Consider the following 25,245-nt stretch of genomic DNA (forward strand, 5'->3'; position numbering starts at 1 on the left):
AACACTGACAATCCATCTCCACTTACTGGCCTGGCTTATGATTTTCAGTTTAACCCATTGTGACTCCTGTTCCCTGGGTTGGGATTGTTCGCATAATAAGTCTAAAAAAGTTGTTATTCCCAGCAAACAGAATCAGGAAGTGGAAGCAGATTTTAGGAAAGAAGTTATTTCAGGAACTGAAGGCAAACAGACATTTTGATTAAAATGATCTAATTCCAATTCTTTGCTTTGCTCTGCCACCTGTTATACTCTGCAGTGCACTTTACCCCAGTGATTGCTAAATGCTGGTTTGTGAATTCAACCTGCTTAAGGTTTTGATGAGGTTTTCATCAGTCTGAAGAGAAATCAGAAACAAAGAGGTGCTATTATATGTGCATATGAATATATACATGTGTACATATGCACAACATACACACAGTCATAGGTTCCCTTTTGGGTAACGATTGTTTTTCATTCTGAGGTTATTTCTTTCTACCTATTTTTGGAATAAAATATTCTTTTTCTTGATATATTAGGGTATGAATAGAGGGTAGATAATTTTCTTAATGCTTCAACCTTCATGACAAAATAAATGTCTTAAAGAGTCCCATTTCCCTTGATTTTTTAAAATTTAATTTTTTAATTTGAATTTTATTTTTTTTATATAGCAGGTTCTTATTAGTTATCTATTTTATACATATTAGTGTATCTATATCAATCCCAATCTCCCAATTCATCCCACTATCACCTCTCCTTGATTTTTTTTTTTTTTAACAAATTTTACAGGACCACAAAATTCCAGAGTGCTGGAACCACGTCCCACTTCCTTTATCCTTTGTTTTTTTTTTTTTGGCGATAAATAACAAATCTGCTCCCAAAGATGGAAGGCTAATGTTTTCAAAATTGTTTCCTCCTCTGGACTCTGGTCTCACCTGTTGTCTTTACCCTTCACTGGCCATTAGACTATGATGCCTTGCATAGTGAGTATAGATTTATGTCCTAGCTAGTAAAATAGATTGTAATCATACCTATCCGAGGTAGGAAGCTTCACTTTCTTTCCATGTACTGCCAGAATCCACACATAACAGATGCCCAGATGTTTTAAAATATGTTTAATGTCAGGGGGTTTGGGGAAGCTGCTGGAAATTAATAAGATAATAATGACAATAGATTAAAATGAATATTTATTAAGTGCTTTCTATACATTAGGCACTATTTAAGTATTCCAATTACGTGCCTTGTTTAATCCTCTCAACAGCCAAAAGAGATAGGTTTTATTATAATTGCCTTCATTTTACAGGAAACGGAGATAACAAAAGATTAAGTAACCTGTTTAGAGTCACATGGCTTTACTTGGTAGTGGTAGAATTTGAACCCAGATGGGTTTAGCTTGAGAGTGCAACATCCTAATCACCACACCATGGCGCCTCCTGCAAGAACAGTGCTGGCAGCTGCATTTAGAGAAGAATGATAGCAACAGCAGCAGCAATTGCAACAACTAGATGATCCCAGGGCTTTGTGTATGCTAAGGGATTTATGTGTAGTATTTCATGCTCACAACAACCCTATGCCATCCAGGCTCCTGTTATCCCATTTTACAGATGAGGAAGCTGAGGCACAGAGGTCTTGAATGACTTGCCCAAGACTGAGAAGTGGCTGAACCTGAACTCAGGCGTAGGTTTGTCTGACTCTAAACCCCATGGGCTATGATGGTGTACTTGGATGAGCTCAGGATTTGGGGCAGGAAAATTCCATCTCCAGCCTCTCCAGTAGCTGAGCGGCCATGGCCATGACACTGGGCTCTCTGAGATTGTTCTGTCATCTGTAAGAGGAGGATATGTGTGTAAGATGCTTAATAAAGAGTAATTGCTGCTTAAATGTAATTTATTTATATATGTGGCAGATGCTTGTTACATTTCCTGGTCTTCTGAGCATCTCTGGAGATTCAGAACGCTCACTGCCTTTCCTCTTTCCTTCACTTGCTAGCTTCCCATACCAGCAGACGCTTCAGAAAACTTTGAGTCCCTGTTGCTGAGTAGCTATGGGGAATGTATTTCGAGTTCCCAATCTCCTCTAGCCACAGAAAGAAAATCAAGGCTGACAAGAACCATGCTCATTAGGCAGACGCTCAGTTTTATCCAGCCACAAAGATATTAGGAAAAGATATTTATAGTTGACCTTTCAAGATTAATAATTCCTGTGAAAGAGAAACTGTAGTATTCAACACAACTAAAAAGAAAATCCTGAGTATTGAAGGAAATAATTATTTTACTGTTTGTAGTACAGTTTGTTACTTTTATTAAAAATTTAATAAAATGAATATGCATAGCTATCACACTTAAAAGACACTAATAATGTAAAGTCAGTTCAGTTTGCTTCTTTAAAATTGGGTTGTGACATTCTTAAGACTTTTAATTATTTTGATATTTTTTTAAAGATATATGCATTAATCTCGTTATTTGAGAAAGTAAAATTCCATAACAATTAATTAATAAGAAACTCAAGAATGGATCTTTTAGGCACATTAAAAATCAAATGCTAAAGCATTCATGATTTTAAATGTTAGGAAATAAGAATTAATAGGAGTTAACATGTTCCTTTTTCTTAACTTTTGATCTTCCTTTATTCTTCCTTCTGACTCCACATTAGACTGACAACTAATCTCATGTTTAGGCACCATATGTCTGGTGAAGATTTTCCTGTTTTATCTTATTGTTTGGAAAAGGCAAGAATTAGGAGAATCCATTTTGTCCCCAAATAAATGTATTCTCATTGAGGCAACTTCAGTTGACACCCCTTATACCATAAGTAATTAAATGCTCTGTGCTTTGGACATTAACTATGCTGTACCCTGGGTGGAAAAAGCCCCCCAGTTTTTCTAAATAGGAGCGACTTGGGGTTTTGAGATGGGGAGGGAGAGGGTGAAGGCACTGAGAACACAGTGTAAGTTAACATTGTGGAAATATTTACTTTAGTACTTGATGCTTCTGGTTTGTTGTTTTTAGTGCAAATAAAAAATTGTTATGAGTTAGTCTTAAAAACATTTAAAAATAATTTTGTAAACATAAAAGCATTTCCTGAATAGTAACACCTCATCCTTTCTTTTTGAAATTGTAAACTAAAAAGGATTTTTAAAAGATTATTATAAAATAATGACCATTAACACATCAAATAACAACCATTTTTATTAAGCATTTTCCTTTAAAGTCTTTGTTCACGTATTATAAGAATTTTCAATTTTAGATTATTTAAAGAAATTGAAATTACATTACATTTACTTCATTATTATCATTATTAAAGTCTACATAGTACCTTGATTTGGTTAGTCACTACTTATTTAACCATTTCCTTGTTTTTTATAATTAGGTTTTTGTTCATTCACTTTACTTTCCTAGAAATGGCAACTACACATTCTAGGTTTTCTAAATGTTTTGTTCCATTATCCCTATAATTTTCTCTGTATTTGTGTATCCTGCTTTTTGCTTTAAAAAATATGGTCTTGATAATCATCATTAATAATACAATAAGCCAAAATATGCCTACAGGATTTTTTCCTGGTGAGTTATTTGTTTAGAACAAATTTTTTTTTTTTTGCAGTACGCGGGCCTCTCACAGTTGTGGCCTCTCCTGTTGCAGAGCACAGGCTTCGGACGCACAGTCTCAGCGGCCATGGCTCACGGGCCCAGCCGCTCCGCGGCATGTGGGATCTTCCCGGACCGGGGCATGAACCAGTGTCCCCTGCATCGGCAGGTGGACTCTCAACCACTGCGCCACCAGGGAAGCCCTAGAACAAATTTTCATTTCTCTGCTTGAGCAAATTTTTTTTGCCATATTCTATGAAGTCTTATTAATCATTTATAACCCAGCTTAAATATCTTTTTGCTGAGGTTTTCATTGATATTCTCTAGCAGTGTCTGTCAGTCTGTCCTTTATACATTACTTCTTTGTAGCAGAGAGTACCTTGTAGTACAATTATGTTTAATTAAAACAATTTACTGTTCCTATTCCACTGTGCATTTGTTGAAGACAGGCCCTGAGTGTAGTTTGTACATCATCCCAAATTCACAGAACAGTTTTAGACAAATTCAATGTTGATTAAATAAATGATTGAATTAAATAAAAGAGCTTACCAGGGCCTAGACGAGTGGAAGAAGAAATAAAACGCTGCAGTGGAGGAGTTCAGGGATGAGAAAGACCATTGGGGACTGGAGGAGGAGATGGCAGGAAACCTACTTCTATTGAGCTTTGTTACGTACCAGGCACTGTGCCAGGTGCTTTACATACCTTATATCATTTAACCCTGAGAACAGCTCTGAAGTCAGTTCTGTTGCTCTCATATTGCAGATACAAAAAATTAATGTTCATTGAGTAATTACTAACTTTCACTCTGGAGCTGGAGGAGAAACAAAAGGGACATTTCACTGAAGTTCAAAAGAAGGGATGGGTGGGCAGATTCTGCAAAGGCACATGGACAAAGACAGATAGGAGTTATCAGCTAGTGTTACAGGTGATGAAGGAGTCCAACCTGGCTAACCTGGAGAGCTTGAACGGGGTTGGGAGACGAGTAATCTGTGTTCATGGTATCACATACTTTAAGAATCATTAAGGGGCTTCCCTGGTGGCGCAGTGGTTGAGAGTCCGCCTGCCAATGCAGGGGACGCGGGTTCGTGCCCCGGTCCGGGAATATCCCATGTGCCGTGGAGCGGCTGGGCCCGTGAGCCATGGCCGCTGAGCCTGCGCGTCCGGAGCCTGTGCTCCACAAAAAAAAAAAAAAAAAAAAGAACCATTAAGCCATTAAGGTCACTGACAGAGTAGAAGGGGTTAAGGTTCTGGTGAAGGGTGCGTCTGCATAAATAATGGTTACGAGTAGACTAGGTAGCCTGGGCAACTCCTGATACCAAAGGCAGGTCATATTCTCACTACGGCTCTGTTACCAGATGATTAAGGCTGAGCCCATAGGAATTAATTTACATTGCCGAGAGCCTTTGGGAATGCTCAGTTGAAAGTTTTAATGAAGCAAAAGAGATAGTTGAACTAAGAAAAATAGTTCAAGTTAGAAAGAAGGCTCTGATACTTGAAAGATTATATGAAAAATCAAAATGCATTATTTAAAAGGGAAAAAAGGATTAGCAAAAGTTGGCATTTAATTTTCTTCTTTCTTTTCCATAGGACACTTGTGAAATGAAATACAACATTTAGGCATAGGTGGTGTCTTAGTCTGTTTAGCCTGCTATGACAAAAATATCATAGACTGTGTGGCTTATAAACAACAGAAGTTTATTTCTGTTGCATTGGCAGATCATTGCATTGGCAGATTTGGTGTCTAATGAGGCTCCTGGTTCAGAGACAGCTACCTTCTGGCTATATCCTCATGTGGCAGAAGGGGCATGAAAACTCTCTGAGAACTCTTTTTTTTTTTAACAATTTCTTGAGTACTTCCTGTTTTATTTATTTGTTTATTTTATTTATTTTATTTTTGGTTGCACTGGGTCTTCGTTGCTACACTGTGGTCAGGCTTTCTCTAGTTGTAGCGAGTGGAGGCTACTCTTCGTTGTGGTGCGCGGACTTCTCGTTGTGGTGGCTTCTCTTGTTGCGAAGCATGGGCTCTACGTGCATGGGCTTCAGCAGTTGTGGCACGCGGGCTCTAAAGCACAGGCTCAGTGGTTGTGGCACACGGGCTTAGTTGTTCCACGGCATGTGGGATCTTCCTGGACCAGGGCTCTAACCTGTGTCCCCTACACTGGCAGGCGGATTCTTAACCACCGTGCCACCAGAGAAGCCCTGGGGGCCTCTTTTATAAGGGGACTAATCCCGTTCATGAGTCCTCTGTCCTCATGACCTATTCACCTCCCACAAGCCCCTCCTTCAAATACCATCACTTTGGGATATGAATTTTGAGGGAACACAAATATTCAGCCTATAGCAGGTGGTTATGGGCACCTTTTTTGTCAGTGCTTTATCTTTGTGTTTTGGGTCCTCACCACCACCACCATCACCAAGTCATCATGTTGTACACCTCCTGACGTACAATGCTGGACACCTTTGGGTACACTAATAGACATAAGGCCCAGTTCCTGTTCTTGAAGAGGAAATGGGATGTGTAGGGAAGACAGTAAAGGAACTAACATTTATTTAGAACTTTCTACGTGCCATCCATTTATATCAAATATATACCATGAGGAAAGACTGAAAAATACTGCTATCTTGACAGCTGGCATTGCCAAAGAGTTACTTTAGGAAGAGAAGAGTCATTGTTTAAAAAACTTTGTTAGACTACTTTGGTGGTGGAAAGTGCGGCTTGGTGACCTGGTATGAAGAAGACTGTGCTGTAAGGAGATGGCAAAAGTGGAAATTAAACATTTTGGGAGGAGGGAAACAGAGTCAGGTATGGTGCCCCACATTGCTCACTTCTGGAATGAAATATAGATGAGCTTGATTGGCTTAGTCCAGGCTCCATGCTAATATTTACTTATACTCAAACTTCCTAAGCAAGGAGGGCTAGGAAAGGGAGTTTTGAGTTCTAGCTTGGAGAGGTAAGAGTCATAATTTAGGGCATTCTTATGGGCCCACTATAAATAGAAATCCTCTTTTGAATCTATTTCCATCTTTCCTTTCTTTTTTTTTTTTTTTTTGCAGTACGCGGGCCTCTCACTGCTGTGGCCTCTCCCATTGCGGAGCACAGGTTCTGGATGCACAGGCTCAGCGGCCATGGCTCACGGGCCCAGCCGCTCCGCGGCATGTGGGATCTTCCCGGACCAGGGCACGAACCCGTGTCCCCTGCATCGGCAGGTGGACTCTCAACCACTGCGCCACCAGGGAAGCCCTCCATCTCTCCTTTCTTGATTACAGAGACCCATGAAAAATAGTGCCTAGGGCCACTGTGTACAGAAGTACTAGCTGTGTACTGCATGACTCCTCAGGGTGTGCCATTCATGAAGACTCTGATGTGAATGGTTCCTTTAGAGTCACGCAACTTGGAAGCCCTAAAAGTGCCCCTTGCATTTTACAATACTAATTAATATGAAAAAGCGTTATGGAATGGTTACTGTGATCCAGATACCATCCTGCTTCAGGGCAATGGAATTGCCCAGAGCATGGTCTTTGAGGCCTTGGCTTTCAATTTCACTTCTGCCACTTACCAGTTTTGTGGCCACGGACAAGTTATCTAAACTCTCAGAATCTTACTTTCTTCGTCTGTAAAATGGAGGTACCGATATTTACTTCATGGTGTTGTTATGTAAGCTCGGTCCAGGACGAGCATGTGGAAAATGGTAGCTATAATTATGATTTACAAGCATTATCTCATTTAATTCCCATTACAGTCTTATAATTTAGTTCTAATTCATGGGGAAACTGAGGTTCAGAGGACATAAGACTTATGCAAGATAAGGTATCTGTAGGGTGGCAGAGCATGAATTCACACTCATATTTGGGAACCTGTGCTCATTCTATACTGACAACTTGGTTTTTACCTATTTCCAAGGATAAATCTTCAATCAAGTCCTTTTCCTCCGATACTCTCTTGCCACGTCCAACATAAATATTAATGCAGCTACCATCTGCCATTATGTAAAAGCACTTGGTCAAATCTATTTTAGCAAACGAAGTAAAATTGCCTTTTGTTTGGTTTAGTGTATGTGTGTGTATTATGCTTTCTTGTGACTATCCAGTCTGTTTTTGAAGTGGAGTCTTGGTTACCTAGGGAACTGGAATACAGTACTGGTAAATGCTTTTATTTTTAATGAGATGCAAGTTCAAAGTGGCTAGAATTGTTAGCTGAATTTCAAATGGTAACCTCTGTATTGACTGGAAAGTAACACAATTTTACTTTTTTCACATAAAAATAAAATTAAAGGTGGGAGAAAATTAAAGGAGTTGATGAGAGTTGGTGAAAAATAAGAATCTTTAAGTTGCAGACATTCTGCTTGCAGTTCAAAGTTAGCTAATTAATATCTTTATTTTAGACTGTATAATTTGCACACTTTTTTTCACTTTGGGAAAAGTTTTATATATTTTGAATGGGAATAAGTTTCACATGCCATGTTATAGGAGCTATGTAGGCATTAATGGTTTTAAGTTCCTTTCTGGTATGGTATTATATAACATCTATGGGATCTTGCCTCTCGCTAGACTTTTGTTTCTTTTTAAAGAAGCCTGGGCTTAGTTCACAAAATAACTTAATTCACAAAACTCTTACAACACACGAACTATCATTATAAAAATAAGTGAAATTAAAAATGAAGTAAAAATTACCCCGAGCCCATTTCTCTGCCTCAGGGACTACAACTTGTAAAGATAAGGTGATGGCAGAGAGATCCAACCTGAAGTGACAGAGGATTTGGGGAACTAAAGGCATAAATCAAAACAATGTTTGTTGAAATCTGAGGCCCCTCTGCCAAAGAGAATACCACGAGTGCCAGCCTGGAGGTCTGGAGAATGGAAATATGAGGACTTAGAATGAAAAGTTTGGAGCCAGGTAATGACTCAAAAGTTATGAGCCTGAATTGCAGTTGAACGAGGGGAAAGTTGGATGCTGTTTGTGTTTTACTTTAATGGTGGCAGGTGATCAAAACTTGGATTGGTCAGCCTACGTTAAGAGGCCACTGTTGGGGCAAACATGTCCACACAGAGTGTGTATTTCAGTTTTGCCATATTTTCTCTTCATCTTTTATATTAATCAGAATTAAGTTGGGCCACGAGGGACTGTCTTCATTTGGCTTCCTGAAAGCAGAGCCTGAGAATATGGAGCCAAGGGGAGGTATGTACAACAGTCCAGGGCTGAGGCTGGAGTTGAGAGTGAAGTGTATAACTACCGATGTGTTAATTTAATGGGCCTGGGTAGAGAGATAATCAGTTATGTGGTAGGAATCAGAGACTCCAAAAGAGAGCAAGCAGGATGGGAAAAAAAGGCAGGAGGTGCCCTGAGGTGCTGGCTGTAACCACAGACATTTCCTAAAGTGCTTGTTGCTGATCTGTTAGAGCTAGAAAGGATGTTCTTACAGGCACTCATCCATATAGACTAATTGGACTTTGAAGGGTAGATAGGTTCAGATGGAGTGATGTAGGGGAGGGTAGCTCAGTGGACATGTGCTCAAGATGAGCCAATATGGGAGGATTGGTTGAAATATTTCATAGATCTCTGGAACCCATTCCCCTTAGCTGTGTGACATCCACATTATGCCATTTAAGATTTACTTTTGGGGTACATCTGGGCCCTTTCAGTTGAGCCATACTGAGACAAGAAAGCCAGCTATTGCTGATGCCATGAGTTAGTTGGGTAGTCATTGTTCTAAAGAGACTCCTTTACATTCATAATAATATTATTCCATGACTGGTGTTGAGACAGCAAAACAAAGTGGCTTTGGCCTGTCCTATAAAGTCATTCAGACTGAAAAGATGAAGAACTTTCCAGGAAGTTCACTGAAACGCAAAATATTTTCAACCTGAAGTGGGCAGTGGCAGTTCACCAACTGAGCAAGCGCAGAAGAAAGAAGAAGTGTGCAAAGGTCAGCAATTAGAGGAGACGGGCAAGGCGACCTTCTAAGAACTAGTCATTGGAGCAGGAAAGTGAGTAATGCAATAAAGAGGCACAGAATAAGCATAACGGGGGAGTGTGAGTCTACCACAACCCACAAAGAGGACTGAAGGGGATGAGGACAGAAGAGAAAGGGAGCAGTCAGACACCGACCAGCCATGCCCAGAGGGAGTTCGTGTGGACCAGCCCATGGTGGGAGGGGGAACTGGTGGTCAAAACTAAGGACACAGGTGGTTCCTGTGTGTATAACAAGTATTTTATCTTGTCTGAGGTTAACAAAATCATTTAGTCTGTATAATATGTTATTATCAAGCATGTTCCTTTCTAAAAATTACAAGCTCCAGTAGAGAATACAAACAGTTAGCGAAATGCTTCAATTTGGGTGGTGAATAGCCTCCTGTTCCCTGGATTCATGCCCAGACTGGACAGTTTCTCCTAATTCTAGTCTACCTATATCCTTATTTTCTGATAGGAAAAAAAGGGCTTTGGGTACTTACTTGTATATTTGAAATAAGGGATCTTTGATGTAATGGAGTTGTGTGTAAGTGTAGACAAGCTGCCTACTCTCAAAAACACTTCACTTTCCAAGTGCAGAAAGGTGTAAATTTAATGAGAAATTTCTACAAATAAATCACTCCATATACACTTGCTGATCTATGAATATACAGTGCTTTCAGGAACAAATAGAAATGGACTAAAATGTTTATATGGACCTGTAAATTCTTCACATTTGAAAAATATGACCAAGGACATTAAAATATTCATAGAGGCCCCTTTTCAAAAGAATTGACTTAAGACTTTTTCTGCCTGCAACAAACTGTATTTAATTGTTAGGAGGAGGACTAGAAAAATCGATGTGTTTGTCCCTCACAACAGAGCGAAGGCTAATGCTCTGCTGGAGGGCAGCACACTTTTAAGCCCGTTCTGAGCAAATTGCTGGTACATTATAAATCTTCTGGAGGCGCTGAATTATTAGATTTAAAAGAGCAGGCATGCATAGTTGTCAAGTAAATTGTTTATAATATAGTTATAGTTACATATGGTGCTATTTGATAATCTAAAAAGCATGGCATGGAAGCATAAAAATGCATCTTTGAATAAGATGCCAAGGAGAGAAAACCTTGACATTACTGGCTTTAATATTTCTGTTTTTTCACTATTTCTGAGTGACCCTGGAAATCCATGGAATGTAATCCTTTGCCATTCTGCTGAAGCACATGTAGCATGGAGCTTATTTTAGTCACAGAATTTATGTTGATGACTTTGTAAATTCTTATTTTTCTGTCCCTATAGAATCTTTATAAATTGTCAGGAGGTCAGTTGAAATTTTTCACTAATAGTTACTGCATTTTTACAGGAGAAATTGTATGTTGTAATGACATTTTTACATACTTCTCATGGATGTTAATCGTCATCATATGAATAAAGGTAGTGTTAGAAACATGTTTCCCTGTATGATAGGAATTCTGAGAGGGAACAGAACCTGATAACTATGAATCGTTAGTGCACACGTGTGCGTGGCCCAGGAGTGGTGATAAAGAAGTTATGTACAGCTATAGATGTTCTCTGCTTTTGCTTTCATGTTTAATTCTTAAAGAAGAAAAATTATTTCAAGGAGATAGGAAGGTCAGAAATGTAGGTCAAGTTCAAAGAGCAAGGCAAGGATTGAGAGCAGTTAGTAGCCCAGAGAGTAAGAGCATGGAGGACAAGGACTGAAGAATGGGCAGAGGTTCACCGTAGCAAACACAAGCAGGTAAAAGAAGGAGGAAGACTGCAGGTTGGTCATATTGCCTGGAATAAAAATCTCTAGTTTTCTTAATAGGTGGCTGTCTAATCTCTTTTTTGAATCGTGCCTTAGAGATGGGACATTCTATTTTGGGGGTGTTCTAACTTTCTAAAAGTTATCTATTATATATTGAACACAAATCTTCAGTTTCTTTTTATCCCTTGGTATTAGATAATTTCCAGATACTTCACAATTCTTCCTTTTAATAAATATTTACTGAGGACCTGCTATGTGTAGGCACTGTTATTGGTGCTAGATATACAGTGTTAACAGGACCGACAAGGTCTGAAGACACAGAGCTTACATTTTAGTGAGGGCAGACAAAACTATGCAAGGAATGAACACAAATAAATCAAAGTGACAAGTATTGTGCAGAGAATTAAATAGGGTGACATCCTATGGAGTGACTGGGAGGCCAAAGGAGACTTCCCTGCAAGGTAACTAGCAAGCTATGCAAAGATTGGAGGGGTTCGGGCTAGCCAGCGTTTAACTCTAGGGAACAGTATGCAAAAGGCAAAACGTGCTCAAGAACTTCAGTGTGTGTTAGAGGAGCTTAACCAAGGCTTTTGTGGCAAAGTATAGCGTATGAGGAAGAGAGTAGCCCAAGACGTGGGTGGAAAGGAAAGCAAGGGGCAGATCACCCAGGACTTTGTGAGCGGGGAAAGAAGTTGGTTTTTATTTTAATTGTGATTGGAAAGTCATTAGAAGTTTTAAACAGGGCAAAGGGACCATGTTATGTACATTATAAAAGGATCACTCTGGCTGCTGGGTTGAGAATAGATGGTGGGGAAGCCACAGCAGAATAAAGGCGACACCAGGGGGCTATAGTGATAGTTCTGGTGATGGTGGCTTGGAGTGGGATGGTAGTGATGGGAGGGAGTGAAATTAACATATTAGAGATATGTTTTGGAGGACTTGATGGATAGATTGGTTATTGAATGTAAGGAAAGACAGGAGTCAAGGAAGACGTTTAAGTCTTTGGCTTGCACAATGGATGATGTTTCTGCTCCTTAAAGGGGCACACATATTGTCGTTTGTTTCTCTGTGTTAAAATATTCCAAGCGATATGGTTTACAAATGTATTTGATATATCACATGAAGGGTAGTTAGAAAGGAAGATGTTTACCATTATAAAGTTTATTCTATTTTTGTTAGAGTCCCAAAACATACACCTATCCTAAATTTAACTAAAATTTTAAACACATTTTAGAATCTAGAGTTGCTGTTAGAGACAAGATGTTTATAGAATGCATTAGTATTTTCTTGATATTGTGACCTCACAGGCAGTATTTAACAAAAAAAATTACACATTTTAAAAGTTATAAAATAATGTAAAAATTATGAAAAAATAAGTGGCAAAAGAAAAACCTCTTGGGAAAATACTTCGATAGATAAAACTGATAAGAGATTAATATTCTTAATTTCTAATGATTCTTACAAGTCCAAAAAAAACCCTGTGGCTCCTCGGGTGCATGCGCGCGCACGGCATTCTGGGAAGGCGTCCCCCCGGAAGCCGTTTTATTCGGCTCCTCTTCAGGAGAGCCGTTTCGGCCCGTGTGAAGGTGCGAGGGGTTGGTGGTGGTGTCGCCGGCGTTTACTTTGGCTGGTCCCGGGGCCGGTGGGAGCAGCCGCCCGAGAAAAGCACCATGATTTTGACCGCAGAATTTTTGGTTGAGTTAATCAGCTGGGACCGAAATCTCGCCCCGGCAAGAAGCGCAGCGTCGCACGGTGGAACCACCAGAGGGTTTGTAAATATTACTTCTGTGGTTATTGTCCTGCGGAATTGTTCTTTAAAAAAAAAACAAAGAGGGGCTTCCCTGGTGGCGCAGTGGTTAAGAGTCTGCCTGCCGATGCAGGGGACACGGGTTCGTGCCCCGGTCCGGGAAGATCCCACATGCCACGGAGCGGCTGGGCCCGTGAGCCATGGCCGCTGAGCCTGCGCGTCCGGAGCCTGTGCTCCGCAACGGGAGAGGCCACAACAGTGAGAGGCCCGCGTACCACAAAAAAAAAAAAACAAAGAAACCCTGACAAACTCCTTATTAGGAATATGAGCACAGAACGTGAAAAGGCAGTTCGCAAAAGGTCAACAGCATGAGAGAAAGTTCAGTCACACCAGTAATCAAATCATTCAGTAATTAAAATAATAATAAGAAAATATTATAGTGGATAAGAGCACAAACTCTGGAACCGGAATTCCTGAGTTTGAAGACCTAGCTCTAACACTTACTAACTGACTAACTTTGGGCAAGTAACTTAACCCATATTTGCTTGAGTTACGTTACCTGTAAGATGGAGTCATAGTAGTGTCTACCTCAAGGTTGTTTTGCATAGTAAATGGGTGTTAATAGAGGTATATTGCTTAGAACAGTTCCTAGGATGCAGTAATGGCTCTGTGAGTTTTTAGAAGTTCTCCTTATTAGTGTCTTGTTATAATCTAGTCTCTAATTATTGTTAAATATTGATAAAATGACAATACTTAATATTGGCTAGGTGGGGAAAATGGGTATTTTCATACGCTGTAGATGAGACTATAAGTTGGTCCATTATTTTTGGAAGGAAGTTTTCCAATATGTCTCAAAAGTCTAAAAATAAATAACATCTTTAATAAAGAAATTCTACTTTTGGGAACTCAGTCAATGGTCTCTGAAATTATGTGTTCATACTTATAATGGTAAAAAATTAGAAACAGGTAAAGAAGTGATTTGAATATATACATTTAATTTCACTCACTCAACTTCATTAAAACTACAATAAAAAGGATATATTTTATTTAAGTAAAATTCACACATACAGAAATATATATATTTTAAAGTGTATAATTTGATGAGTTTTCAGAAATATATATTACCTGTGCTACCAATCTCTCAATCAAAAACATTCCCATTCCCCTGGAAAGTTCTTTTATGCCCAATTCCAGTCAATTCCCACCTCCATAGGCTATACTTTTCACATTTCTTTCACCATAGATTAGTTTTGCTTGTTCTTGGAATTCATATAAATGGAATCATGCAGTATGGATTCTTTTGTGTCTGGCTTCTTTCATTCACTATAATTCTGAAAAACCTGTTCATACTGTTATACTAACATTTACTCCTCTTTATTCTTATACTCTCTGTTTCTTCATTGCTGAATAGTGTTCCATTTTTTGACTATACTAGAATTTATTTCCCTATTGGTGATGTTTTTGTTGTTTTTGACTATCATGAGTAATGTTACGAACACTTCTGTGCAAGACTTTTTGTGGTCATGGTTTTCATTTCTCTTGGGTAAATTCTTAGGAATCAGAGTGCTGGGTCATAGCATAAGTGTACGTTTAATGTTATAATAAGCTGCTAAACAGTTCTATAAAGTGATTGTACGATTTTATACTTTCACCAGCATGTATGTTGTCTAATGTGCATTGCTCCATTTCTTTGCTAACGTTTGGTATTGTCAGTTTTTAAATTTAAGCCATTCTATTAGGTGTGAAGGCATATCTAACTATAGTTGTATTTTGCATTTCTCTGCTGACTGGTGATGCTGAGCACCTTTTCATGTGTTAATTGGCCATTTACACATCTTCTTTAGTGAAGTATTTATTCAGAACTTTTGCCCAATGTTGTAAAGACACTCTCCAGAATTTTCTTCCGGTAAGCCTTATGGTTTTAGCGTACAGGTATACCTCATTTTATTGCATTTCAATTTGTTGCACTTTGCAGATTTTGCATTTTTTACAAATTGAAGGTTTGTGGCAATACTTCATTGAGTAAGTCTATCAGCATTATTTTTCCAACAGCATTTGCTCATTTCCTGTCTCTGTGTCACATTTTGGTAATTCTCACGTTATTTCAAACTTTTTTATTATTATATTTGTTATAGTGATCTGTGATCAGTGATCTTCAGTGTTACTATTGTAATTGTTTTGGGGCATCATAAACTACACCCATATAAGATGGCAAATTTAGTGAATAAATGTGTGTGTTCTGACAGCTCCACTCACTGCCATTCGCCTGTCTCTCCCCTTCTCCTTGGGCATCTCCTGCGGTGGTCTGGAACCGAACCTGCAATATCTCTGAGGTGTACCTGTATACATTTAGGTTTATCATTGGTTTCAAATTAATTTTTGTGTATGATGTGAGATAGAGGTTGAGGTTCATATTTTCCATAGTTTTTCCTAGTTGTTTCAGCTCAATTTATTGAAAAGACTTTTCTTTCCCCATTGTTATCTTGGTGTCTTTATTGAAATTCAATGAAATGTACACGTACAGTTTTTTCCTAAACTCTACATTATGTTACATTAATCTCTTTATCCATTCTTATACTAAAGCTACAGTCTCGGTTACTGCAACCTTATAATAAGTCTTGAAATCAGTTTTGTGAACGGTCCACAGTTTCTTCTTTAAAATTGTGCTGACTATTCTAGATCCTTTGAATTTCTGTATAAATTTTATTAAAAATTTTTTTTTTATTTTTAAAATTTTTATGGGAGTATAGTTGCTTTACAATGTTGTGTTAGTTTCTACTGTACAGCAAAGTGAATCAGCTATACATGTACGTATACCCCCTCTTTTTTGGATTTCCTTCTCATTTAGGTCACTACAGAGCACGGGGTAGAGTTCCCTGAGCTATATAGTAGGTTTTCATTAGTTATCTATTTTATACATCGTATCAGTAGTGTATATATGTCAATCCCAATCCCCCAATTCATCCCACCCCACTTTCCCCTTTGGTATCCATACGTTTGTTCTCTATGTCTGTGGTGCTATTTCTGCTTTGTAAATAAGATCGTCTATACCAATTTTTTCAGATTTCACATATATATGTTAATATACAATATTTGTTTTTCTCTTTCTGACTTACTTCACTGTGTATGACAGTCTCCAGGTCCATCCATGTCTCTACAAATGACCCAATTTCACTCCTTTTTATGGTTGAGTAATATTCCATTGTATTGTATATATGTACCACATATTCTTTTTTTTTTTTTTGTGCGGTACGCGGGCTTCTCACTGTTGTGGCCTCTCCCGCTGCGGAGCACAGGCTCCGGACGCGCAGGCCCAGTGGCCATGGCTCACGCGCCCAGCTGCTCCGCGGCATGTGGGATCTTCCTGGACCGGGGCACGAACCCGTGTCCCCTGCATCGGCAGGCGGACTCCCAACCACTGCGCCACCAGGGAAGCCCGTACCACATATTCTTTATCCATTCCTCTGTTGATGGACATTTTAGGTTGTTTCCATGTCCTGGCTATTGTAAATAGCACTGCAGTGAGCATTGGGATGCATGTGTCTTTTTGAATTATGATTTTCTCTGGGTTTATGCCCAGTAGTGGGATTGCTGGGTCCCATGGTAGTTCTATTTTTAGTTTTTTAAGGAACCCCCATACTGTTTTCCATGGTGGCTGTATCAATTTACATTCCCACCAACAGTGAAGGAGGGTGCTCTTTTCTCCACACCCTTTCCAGCATTTATTGTTTGTAGATTTTGTGGTGATGGCCATTCTGACCAGTGTGAGGTGATACCTCATTGTAGTTTTGATTTGTCTTTCTCTAATGATTAGAGATGTTGAGAATCTTTTCATGTGTTTGTTGGCAATCTGTGTATCTTCCTTGGAGAAATGTCTATTTAGGTCTTCTGCCCATTTTTGGATTGGGTTGTTTGTTTTTCTGATATTGAGCTGCGTGAGCTGTTTGTATATTTTGGAGATTAATCCTTTGTCAGTTGATTTCGTTTGCAAATATTTTCTCCCATTCTGAGGGTAGTCTTTTTGTCTTGTTTATAGTTTCCTTTGCTGTGCAAAAGCTTTTAAGTTTCACTAGGTCCAATTTGTTTATTTTTGTTTTTATTCTCATTACTCTAGGAGGTGGGTCAAAAAAGATTTTGCTGCAATTTATGTCATAGAGTGTTCTGCCTATGTTTTCCCCTAAGAGTTTTATAGTGTCTGGCCTTACATTTAGGTCTTTAATCCATTTTGAGTGTATTTTTGCATATGGTGTTAGGTAGTGTTCTAATTTCATTCTTTTACATGTAGCTGTCCAGTTTTCCCAGTACCACTTATTGAAGAGGCTGTCTTTGCTCCATTGTATATTCTGGCCTCCTTTGTCTAGATTAGGTGACCATAAGTGTGTGGGTTTATCTCTGGGCTTTCTGTCCTGTTCCATGGATCTGTATTTCTGTTTTTGTGCCAGTACCGTACTGTCTTGATTACAGTAGCTTTGTAGTAAGGTCTGAAGTCAGGGAGCCTGATTCCTCCAGCTCCGTTTTTTTTTCTCAAGATTGCTTTTGCTATTTGAGGTCTTCTGTGTATCCATACAAATTGTAAGATTTTTTGTTCTAGTTCTGTGAAAAATGCCATTGGTAATTTGATAGGGATTGCATTGAATCTGTAGATTGCTTGGGTAGTATAGTCATTTTCCCAATGTTGATTCTTCCAATCCAAGAACATGGTATATCTCTTTTCTGTTTGTGTTGTCTTTGATTTCTTTCATCAGTGTCTTATAGTTTTCTGTGTATAGGTCTTTTACCTCCTTAAGTAGGTTTATTCCTAGGTATTTTATTCTTTTTGTTGCAGTGGTAAATGGGATTGTTTCCTTAATTTCTCTTTCTGATCTTTCATTGTTAGTGTATAGGAATGCAAGAGATTTCTGTGTATTAATTTTGTATCCTGTGACTTTACCAAATTCATTGTTAGCTCTAGTAGTTTTCTGGGCCTGCCGTGTACTCTTGATTCATAAAAGGTTGCTTGAGTGGACACTAAGCTGGATACAGTACCTGATCTCCTGCTTGTTTTTAATTAGGAATCAGATAATATTGAAGTGTGATCATAGATTATAAAGAATTAAGTTATTTTGCAAGCTTTTGCTATTCTATAGTCAAAATAAATCTGGTTTTTAGCCCTTTGTTTCTGGATAGAATAGTTTCTTTGTTGTAGAATAATTTATTAATCTGGAGTTGGTTTGTATTAAAACTGTTCTAATGTGATTATTACTGTTTAGAGAGGAGGGTAAGATAGTGAGATAAGGATGTGTTGAGATAAAAATAAGTTGAAGGGTAATATGTGATAGTGAAGTGAAAAGGATATTTGGTTGAATTTTAAAAACATGTTAAATGACTTGAGGCATTATTCAGATTAAGAAAGCCAGGTAGGTTTAAGAAGCTCAGAGAGCAAAAGCTTCTAATTACAGAAATATATCTACTGAAATAATGCTAATTTTTAAATAAATTAGGGTGCAAAGAAAGGGACTGCCTTGGTTTTAGCTTCACAGATAAATTAGCAGATATAGTAATTGATTAGTTTGACACTTATTAACTCATTCTTTTTTTAAAAAAAATAAATTTATTTATTTTATTTATTTATTTTTGGCTGCTTGGGTCTTTATTGCTGTGCGTGGGCTTTCTCTCTAGCTGCAGTGAGCGGGGGCTACTTTTTGTTGCAGTGTGCAGGCTTTTCATTGCGGTGGCTTCTCTTGTTGCAGAGCATGGGCTCTAGGTGCATGGGCTTCAGTAGTTGTGGCTCGTGGGCTCTAGAGCGCAGGCTCAGTAGTTGTGATGCACAGGCTTCGTTGCTCCTTGGCATGTGGCATCTTCCGGGACCAGGGCTCAACCTGTGTCCCCTGCATTGGCAGGTGGATTGTTAACCACTGTGCCACCAGGGAAGTCCCTCATTCACTCATTCTTAACCAATCAGGTTGACATATTCTTTAGTCATATTTATGTTTAGTTTTTAAATGGAAATAATCCATTCACCATACAACTGAGACAATATAAATGCCCAGTCCCTGCAACTATCCTCCATTCCCATCTTTCAGACTTCCATCTTTCAGGCATGCCACCCTCTTGCTTTGTCTGGCTCTTTAATATTCGGATTAATATACTCAGGCTGTCCTTTATTGATACTTTGTTTAGACTTCCTAGCATATTGGGCTACCCTATTGGACCATTTAAAATGTATATTTATCCATCGAATTTTGTTTATTGCAAAAAAAAAGTGAGAAAATAGGTATAAGTGTAAAGAATGATACAAGGACCAATTGTAATCCCAGCTATGTAAAATAATTACCAAGGTCAAATAATTACTAATATTTTACTGTATTTCATCAAATCTAAGACACCATTGACTAGAACTTCCACTATTTTACCACTGTGAAAGGAGAAATGCTGTCACACTATGACACACGATTTTCTTTCATATTAAAAAGTTTATGCTTGTTGGAAAAATTCTTTTAGACTTGTTTAGATATAGACTTCTATTATGAACAGCTTTACAGCATATCTCAAAAAGAAAATATAAGAAAAACAAGTTGCTTAAAGTAGTTCTAAAACCTCTTCACATTCAGAGTCCAACAGTTCCATGTCACTTTTTGATTCAGAGTTGTCTATGTCTGTGTTTTTCCTAATGGTTTCATCCTCTGTGCTATCAAAAACATTGATGATGCAATTTGCATAAAAGAGAGTCCTCCAAGAGAACCTGCAAAGAGTTGTCTCCAAGATTTTCATCCAAGCTCATCTATTTACCCCTTCTTTTTAGCATTGAAACTGTCTTCTCACTAGTTTGGGGTGGGCACATGGTGGCCCAGTTAGAGACATTTCTGAGACTCCCTGGTGGTTTAGTGCTATGGCCTGAATGCCCGTGTCCCTCCAAAATTCATGTTGAAATCCTGACCCCCAAGGTGATGGTGTTAGTAGGTGAGGCCTTTGGTAGGTGATTAGGTCATGAAGGTGGAACTCTCTTGAATGGGATTATTGCCAGTATAAAAGAGATCCCCACAGAACTCCCTAACCCTTCTGCCACGTGAGGACACAAGGCGAATTCTCTGCAAACAAGAAGAGAGGCTTCATTCAACCATGTGGGTGCTACCATCTTGGACTTCCAATATCCAGAACTGTGAGAGATAGATTTCTAATGTTTGTAAGCCATCCAGTCTGTGGTGTTTTGTTATAGCAGCCTGAGCTGACTAAGAAACTTGTTATGACCATGTTCTGACTAGTAGGGTAGGAGAAGTGGTGTGTGCAACTTCTAGTTCAAATTCTTAAAAGGAAGCTGCTTACCTTCCACTTTCTTTTTCACCCTCTCCTTGGGATGAAAAGCAGGCATGGTGATAGTGAGCCAGCTTTAATCATGTAGAAGATACCCTGGGGATAGTGGAACAACTAGATAGAGAGATCTGGATTTTTTTTTTTTAATTATTTTTATTTATTTATTTTTTGTGGTACGCGGGCCTCTCACTGTTGTGGCCTCTCCTGTTGCGGAGCACAGGCTCCGGACGCACAGGCTCAGCGGCCATGGCTCACGGGCCCAGCTGCTCCGCGGCATGTGGGGTGTTCCCAGACCGGGGCACGAACCCGCATCCCCTGCATCGGCAGGCGGACTCCCAATCACTGCGCCACCAGGGAAACCCCCAAAGATCTGGATTTTTAGATTAATGTGTAGAGCGGAGCTGCCTACCTGCAAAGTATGAACAGAAGCTCTCATGGGAGGGAAAAATAAACCTTCCATCTTGTTTAAACCTGTTATTGTCAGAGTAGCCAAATTAATGTTCATGTTATATATACTGTTTTTTAAATTCCTTTTAAAATTTACTATCATATTGAAAAATACTTTTATTCATCATTAAAATTTTTAACGGCTAAGTAATATTCAAGGTACGGATATGTTATTATTTATTTAACTAAGCCCCTATCATTGGGCATTTAGTTTGTTCCAATTTTTCTCTATTGTTAATAATAGTGGAATGAGAATTCTACTGCTATAAATCTTACACATGATAAACACACACATGTGTATGTATATGTGCACACACAGACATCTCTGATTGTTTCCCTAAAATAAATTCCTGTAAATAGAATTACTTGGTCAAAGGCCTTTCACATTTTTAAGATTCATTATCAAATTGACTGCCAGTATTTCTGCATTAATCTACCCTACCACTATAGATTGTACCATTAATTTACCCTACCACCATTCTCTCTCTATATATATACATATTCTCTACATTTGTAAAAATGTTTTTGAGGTATAATTTGCACAGAATAAGTCTATGGATCTTAAGTGCTCAGTTCCATAAGTTTTAGTATCATGTAACTGCTATAGCAAAAAAGATATAGAACAATTCCATTACCTAGAAAGTTATATCGTGCGCCTTTCCTTAATCCCTATCCTGCAGAGGCACGTACTGTTTTGACTTCTAATTTTGCCTAGTTTTGAACTTCATATAGATGGAATCATACAGTAGGTATTCTTTCGTTTCTAGCTTCTTTGTTTTCATTTTTGAGATTCATCCATGTTGTTGCAAATATCAGTAGTGTTCTGTTGTACGATGTTACTACATTGAAAAAATATCTGCTCTCCAGTTGATAAATATTTGTGTTGTTTCCAGGTTTGGGTAAAGAATATGACTTTTTGTGAACGTATGTTTTTCATTTAGTTTGTCTTGAGTAAATACCTAAAGTGGGATTGCTGGGTCATAAGGTAGATGCGTATTTAACTTTTAAGGAAATTGACATGTAGCTCTCAGAAGTGGTTGTACAACTTTATGCTTCCACCAGCAGCAATGCGTGAGAGTTCTAGATGCTTGTTTTCCTGGCAAACAATTGTATTGTCAGTCTTTTAGATTTTAGCCATTCACGTGGCTGTGAGAATGTTAACTTTTGTTTTCCTTTTGACTAAGGATGTTGAGCTCCTTTGTATATGCTTATTGGCTATTCATTTATCTTCTGTAAAGGATTTGTTCATGTCTTTTGTCCATTTTTACAAATTGAGTTTTCTTTTTTCTTTTTTTTTTTTTTTTGCGGTACGCGGGCCTCTCACTGTTGTGGCCTCTCCCATTGCGGAGCACAGGCTCTGGACGCGCAGGCCCAGTGGCCATGGCTCACGGGCCCAGCCGCTCCGTGGCATGTGGGATCTTCCCAGACCAGGGCACGAACCCATGTCCCCTGCGTCGGCAGGCGGACTCTCAACCACTGCCCCACCAGGGAAGCCCTGAGTTTTCTTTTAATTATTGATTTATAGGAGTTCTTTATATGTTTTGGACACAAGTTCTTTATCAGATATATGTCTTGTGAATTTTATTTTCTAGAGTGTAATTTTGTAAGCAGAAATTTTAATTAGGAAAAAATATATATCAATTTTTTTCTTTTGTACTTAGTTGTTTCTTGTGTATTCTGTGAAATTTTTACCTACTGCAAGGTTACAAAGACATTATCCTATGTTTTCTTCTAGGCTCTCTGGTTCTGATTTTTCCAATACAGTTTATGGTCGGTCTCAAGTTAACTCTGTTATTGGAATGAGGTAGGTTTCAGGTTCATTTATTTTCTGATTTTTGCCAATATGATAAGTATATATGATAAGTATATATTTTATTATTGTTTTATGCCCTAATGAACTCTTGACTTTGAATATTTTCCCGAGTTTCCATGTTCCTACAATTTTGAGTAAGAGCTATTCCAGTAGCCAACCCTGAAGGGCTAACTTTTTGACTTCAGTAAAAAAAAATCTTATTTTTTTTTTTTTGAGAGATGTGAAATTACCTTAGCAGGAATGATCTAGTGACATCTGTGTCAGTCAAGATTAGAAAATACCCAGAATAGGGGCTTCCCTGGTGGTGCAGTGGGGGTCCTCCTGCCGATGCAGGGGACACAGGTTTGTGTCCCGGTCCAGGAAGATCCCACATGCCGCGGAGCGGCTGGGCCCGTGGGCCATGGCCGCTGGGCCTGCACGTCCGGAGCCTGTTGCTCCGCAGCGGGAGAGGCCACAACAGTGAGAGGCCCGCGTACCGCAAAAAAAAAAACAAAAAAGAAAAGAAAATACCCAGAATAATTATTGGCAACCATCAGTCTACTTTAAATTAGTTAGGATTTAGACTGATTTATGAAACATTAAGATGGCCATATTTCTATGATGTTGCTCAACTGGAAGAGGTTGAATTGTTCAATATGGGTTAACACATAGGAAATGACTAATTATACCAAATACTTAGAATAGTATACTAACTGTTATATCAGTAAAACATGAGCTCTGCTTCCTAGGGAAATAAAAGAAACTGGTTTTAAATACGTTTGATATAAAAGAGAACAGAGAATACATTTCAAGGAAGAAGCTTATGCTGATAAGTTAAACCAAATTGCTTTGGTGATTTTGCCCTTAGATTTTATGACCTACAGAAAATAGGAGCCGTGAACCTGATGTCGAAATCTGAGTTCCTCAGAGAAGCGTAAGTCTCAGCCCCACTGAGTTTTTCAGGGATTATCCTACACATAGATAGATGAGCTAGAGCTCTAAGGAGAGTAGAACATTCACATTCATTTTGGAGGGTTAATGTCTGAGAAAATTGACTAACAAAACAGCTATAATAATTCCAACAGAGAGTACATTTACATTTTCTAATAATACAATTAATGTAATTCTTTATGTCACATAAATCTTTTCCACAGACTTCCACATATTTGGCTTCCATAAACTCCATTACAACTATAAATTGAGCTCAAATCTTCCTTTTTGCTGATATTTTTCTATCAGTTAACTTCTTCCCATAACCTCTAGTAGTGATGTTGTGTCATTTGAACTTAGAACCTTAAATGATTTTTATTCCATTCTCTCTATCTTCTTTTCTGACAAATGATAAGTCTTATTATTTAATTATCTAAAAATATTTCTCACGCATATTCTATTATTATAGTTTGTATTTTGTAACTCACCACATCTTAATTTCTTATTTTCTATTTGCTGAGTAAAAAATAAGGCCAGACTCAATACAAAGGCAAGTAATTGCCACAGGAGAGCATTGTCATAATTTCCCCCAAGGAACTCCATCTTAAAATTGCTGAGAACATTTTTCTTAAGGGATTTAGCATTAATTTTTTCCAGTACTTTTATGCTGCTAAAAAACTATTTTATATATTGAGTGAGTTCCAGTAGTATCTGTGACAGCAGTTCTGTCAAAACACTTGAAAAGTATGTTCACTTATGGAAATTTTGAAAGCCTCTGTCCCTTCAAAAATGTGTGTTTTGCTTTGAAAGCTACACAAAACAGCTTAAATTTTGGAACAGCATTGGGAGCAATCCTCAGAGAAAGCATTTTAGTTTTCTAGTTAGAGAATACAGGACAGTGTTACAGGAACCAGTCTAGAAAACATCACTTTATCTAAAACAATTCTAATAACACCTTCTAGAAGGTTCTCTGCAACAGCAAAGATTTATTTTTCAGCATCGCCATAACAATGTATCAGCAGCTTAAAGAATTGCAGTGCCATGAATGCAAGGCATTGAAGATCCAAATCCTCTGAGTTGATCCTTTCTGACAGAGAAAGGCCAATAAGCCAACCCCAAATGGTATAATCAGGAGAAGTGCATAATTAAAAGCCATCTGCATGTCTTGTGTGCCCCTTTCTGTATGTGAAATAGGGCCAGCACTATGTGAGTACTTAAAAGCTCCTTTCAAAAAATTTAAAATCCTTATTGAGAAGTTATCCTACAGTGCAGAGAATAAGACAAACCAAAGTATTCATGACCAGCCCCTCCCACTTCTTATTTTCTTACAATATGTGTGAGTGATTTACAACCAAATTAACATAATGCCATACCACCAACATTAGAAATGTTTATTGTAGATTTAAAAATATTCTGTTTCATGAAAAGAAGTTAGGTCGTGGGAGCTAAGAAAATAACGTTGTTTTGTGTCTCCATAAAGATTACAGTCCAGAGTTCATTCTGGATTCCAGTGGAGGCTGTGCTCTACTCCCACAAACAAATGCTAGTTACTAAGCCCTCAGATTCAGAAGTTTTACTTTTTCTTCTTTAGGATGAACTTTCTAAGTAGATATTTAATATGTTTTCTTTAGTAGGAATTAATTGGTAAAGGAGCCTATTCAATAGTTCTTGTAAGAGGATTGAGCATCACTAGGTGATGCTCCTTTTAATCCCATTTAATTTTAGAAGATTTGTTCATCCTACACAGATCATCAGTACCATCC

At 38.3% G+C, this 25,245-nt stretch overlaps 1 protein-coding gene across 17 annotated transcripts in view; it reads left to right on the top strand.

Moving 5' to 3' along the window:
- The window catches only part of LOC307185908 (uncharacterized protein), a 390,038-nt gene that overhangs the window by 65,462 nt on the left and 299,331 nt on the right, over window positions 1-25,245 (top strand). For 14 of the 17 annotated variants that reach the window (XM_079920467.1, XM_079920475.1, XM_079920474.1 and 11 more), the window contains exons 1-2: window positions 12,663-13,044; window positions 22,496-22,564. In XM_079920467.1, coding sequence (XP_079776593.1) covers window positions 12,728-13,044; window positions 22,496-22,564 — 386 coding nt within the window. In that variant the 5' untranslated portion in view covers window positions 12,663-12,727. Of the gene's footprint in view, window positions 1-8,320; window positions 8,456-12,662; window positions 13,045-22,495; window positions 22,565-23,420; window positions 23,487-25,245 lie in introns of those variants that run through there. The other 3 variants (XM_079920468.1, XR_013828206.1, XR_013828205.1) reach the window with 3 other exon arrangements.

Source organism: Stenella coeruleoalba, assembly GCF_951394435.1.
Source record: "Stenella coeruleoalba genome assembly, chromosome: 4".
NCBI classification, from domain to species: Eukaryota; Metazoa; Chordata; class Mammalia; order Artiodactyla; family Delphinidae; genus Stenella; species Stenella coeruleoalba.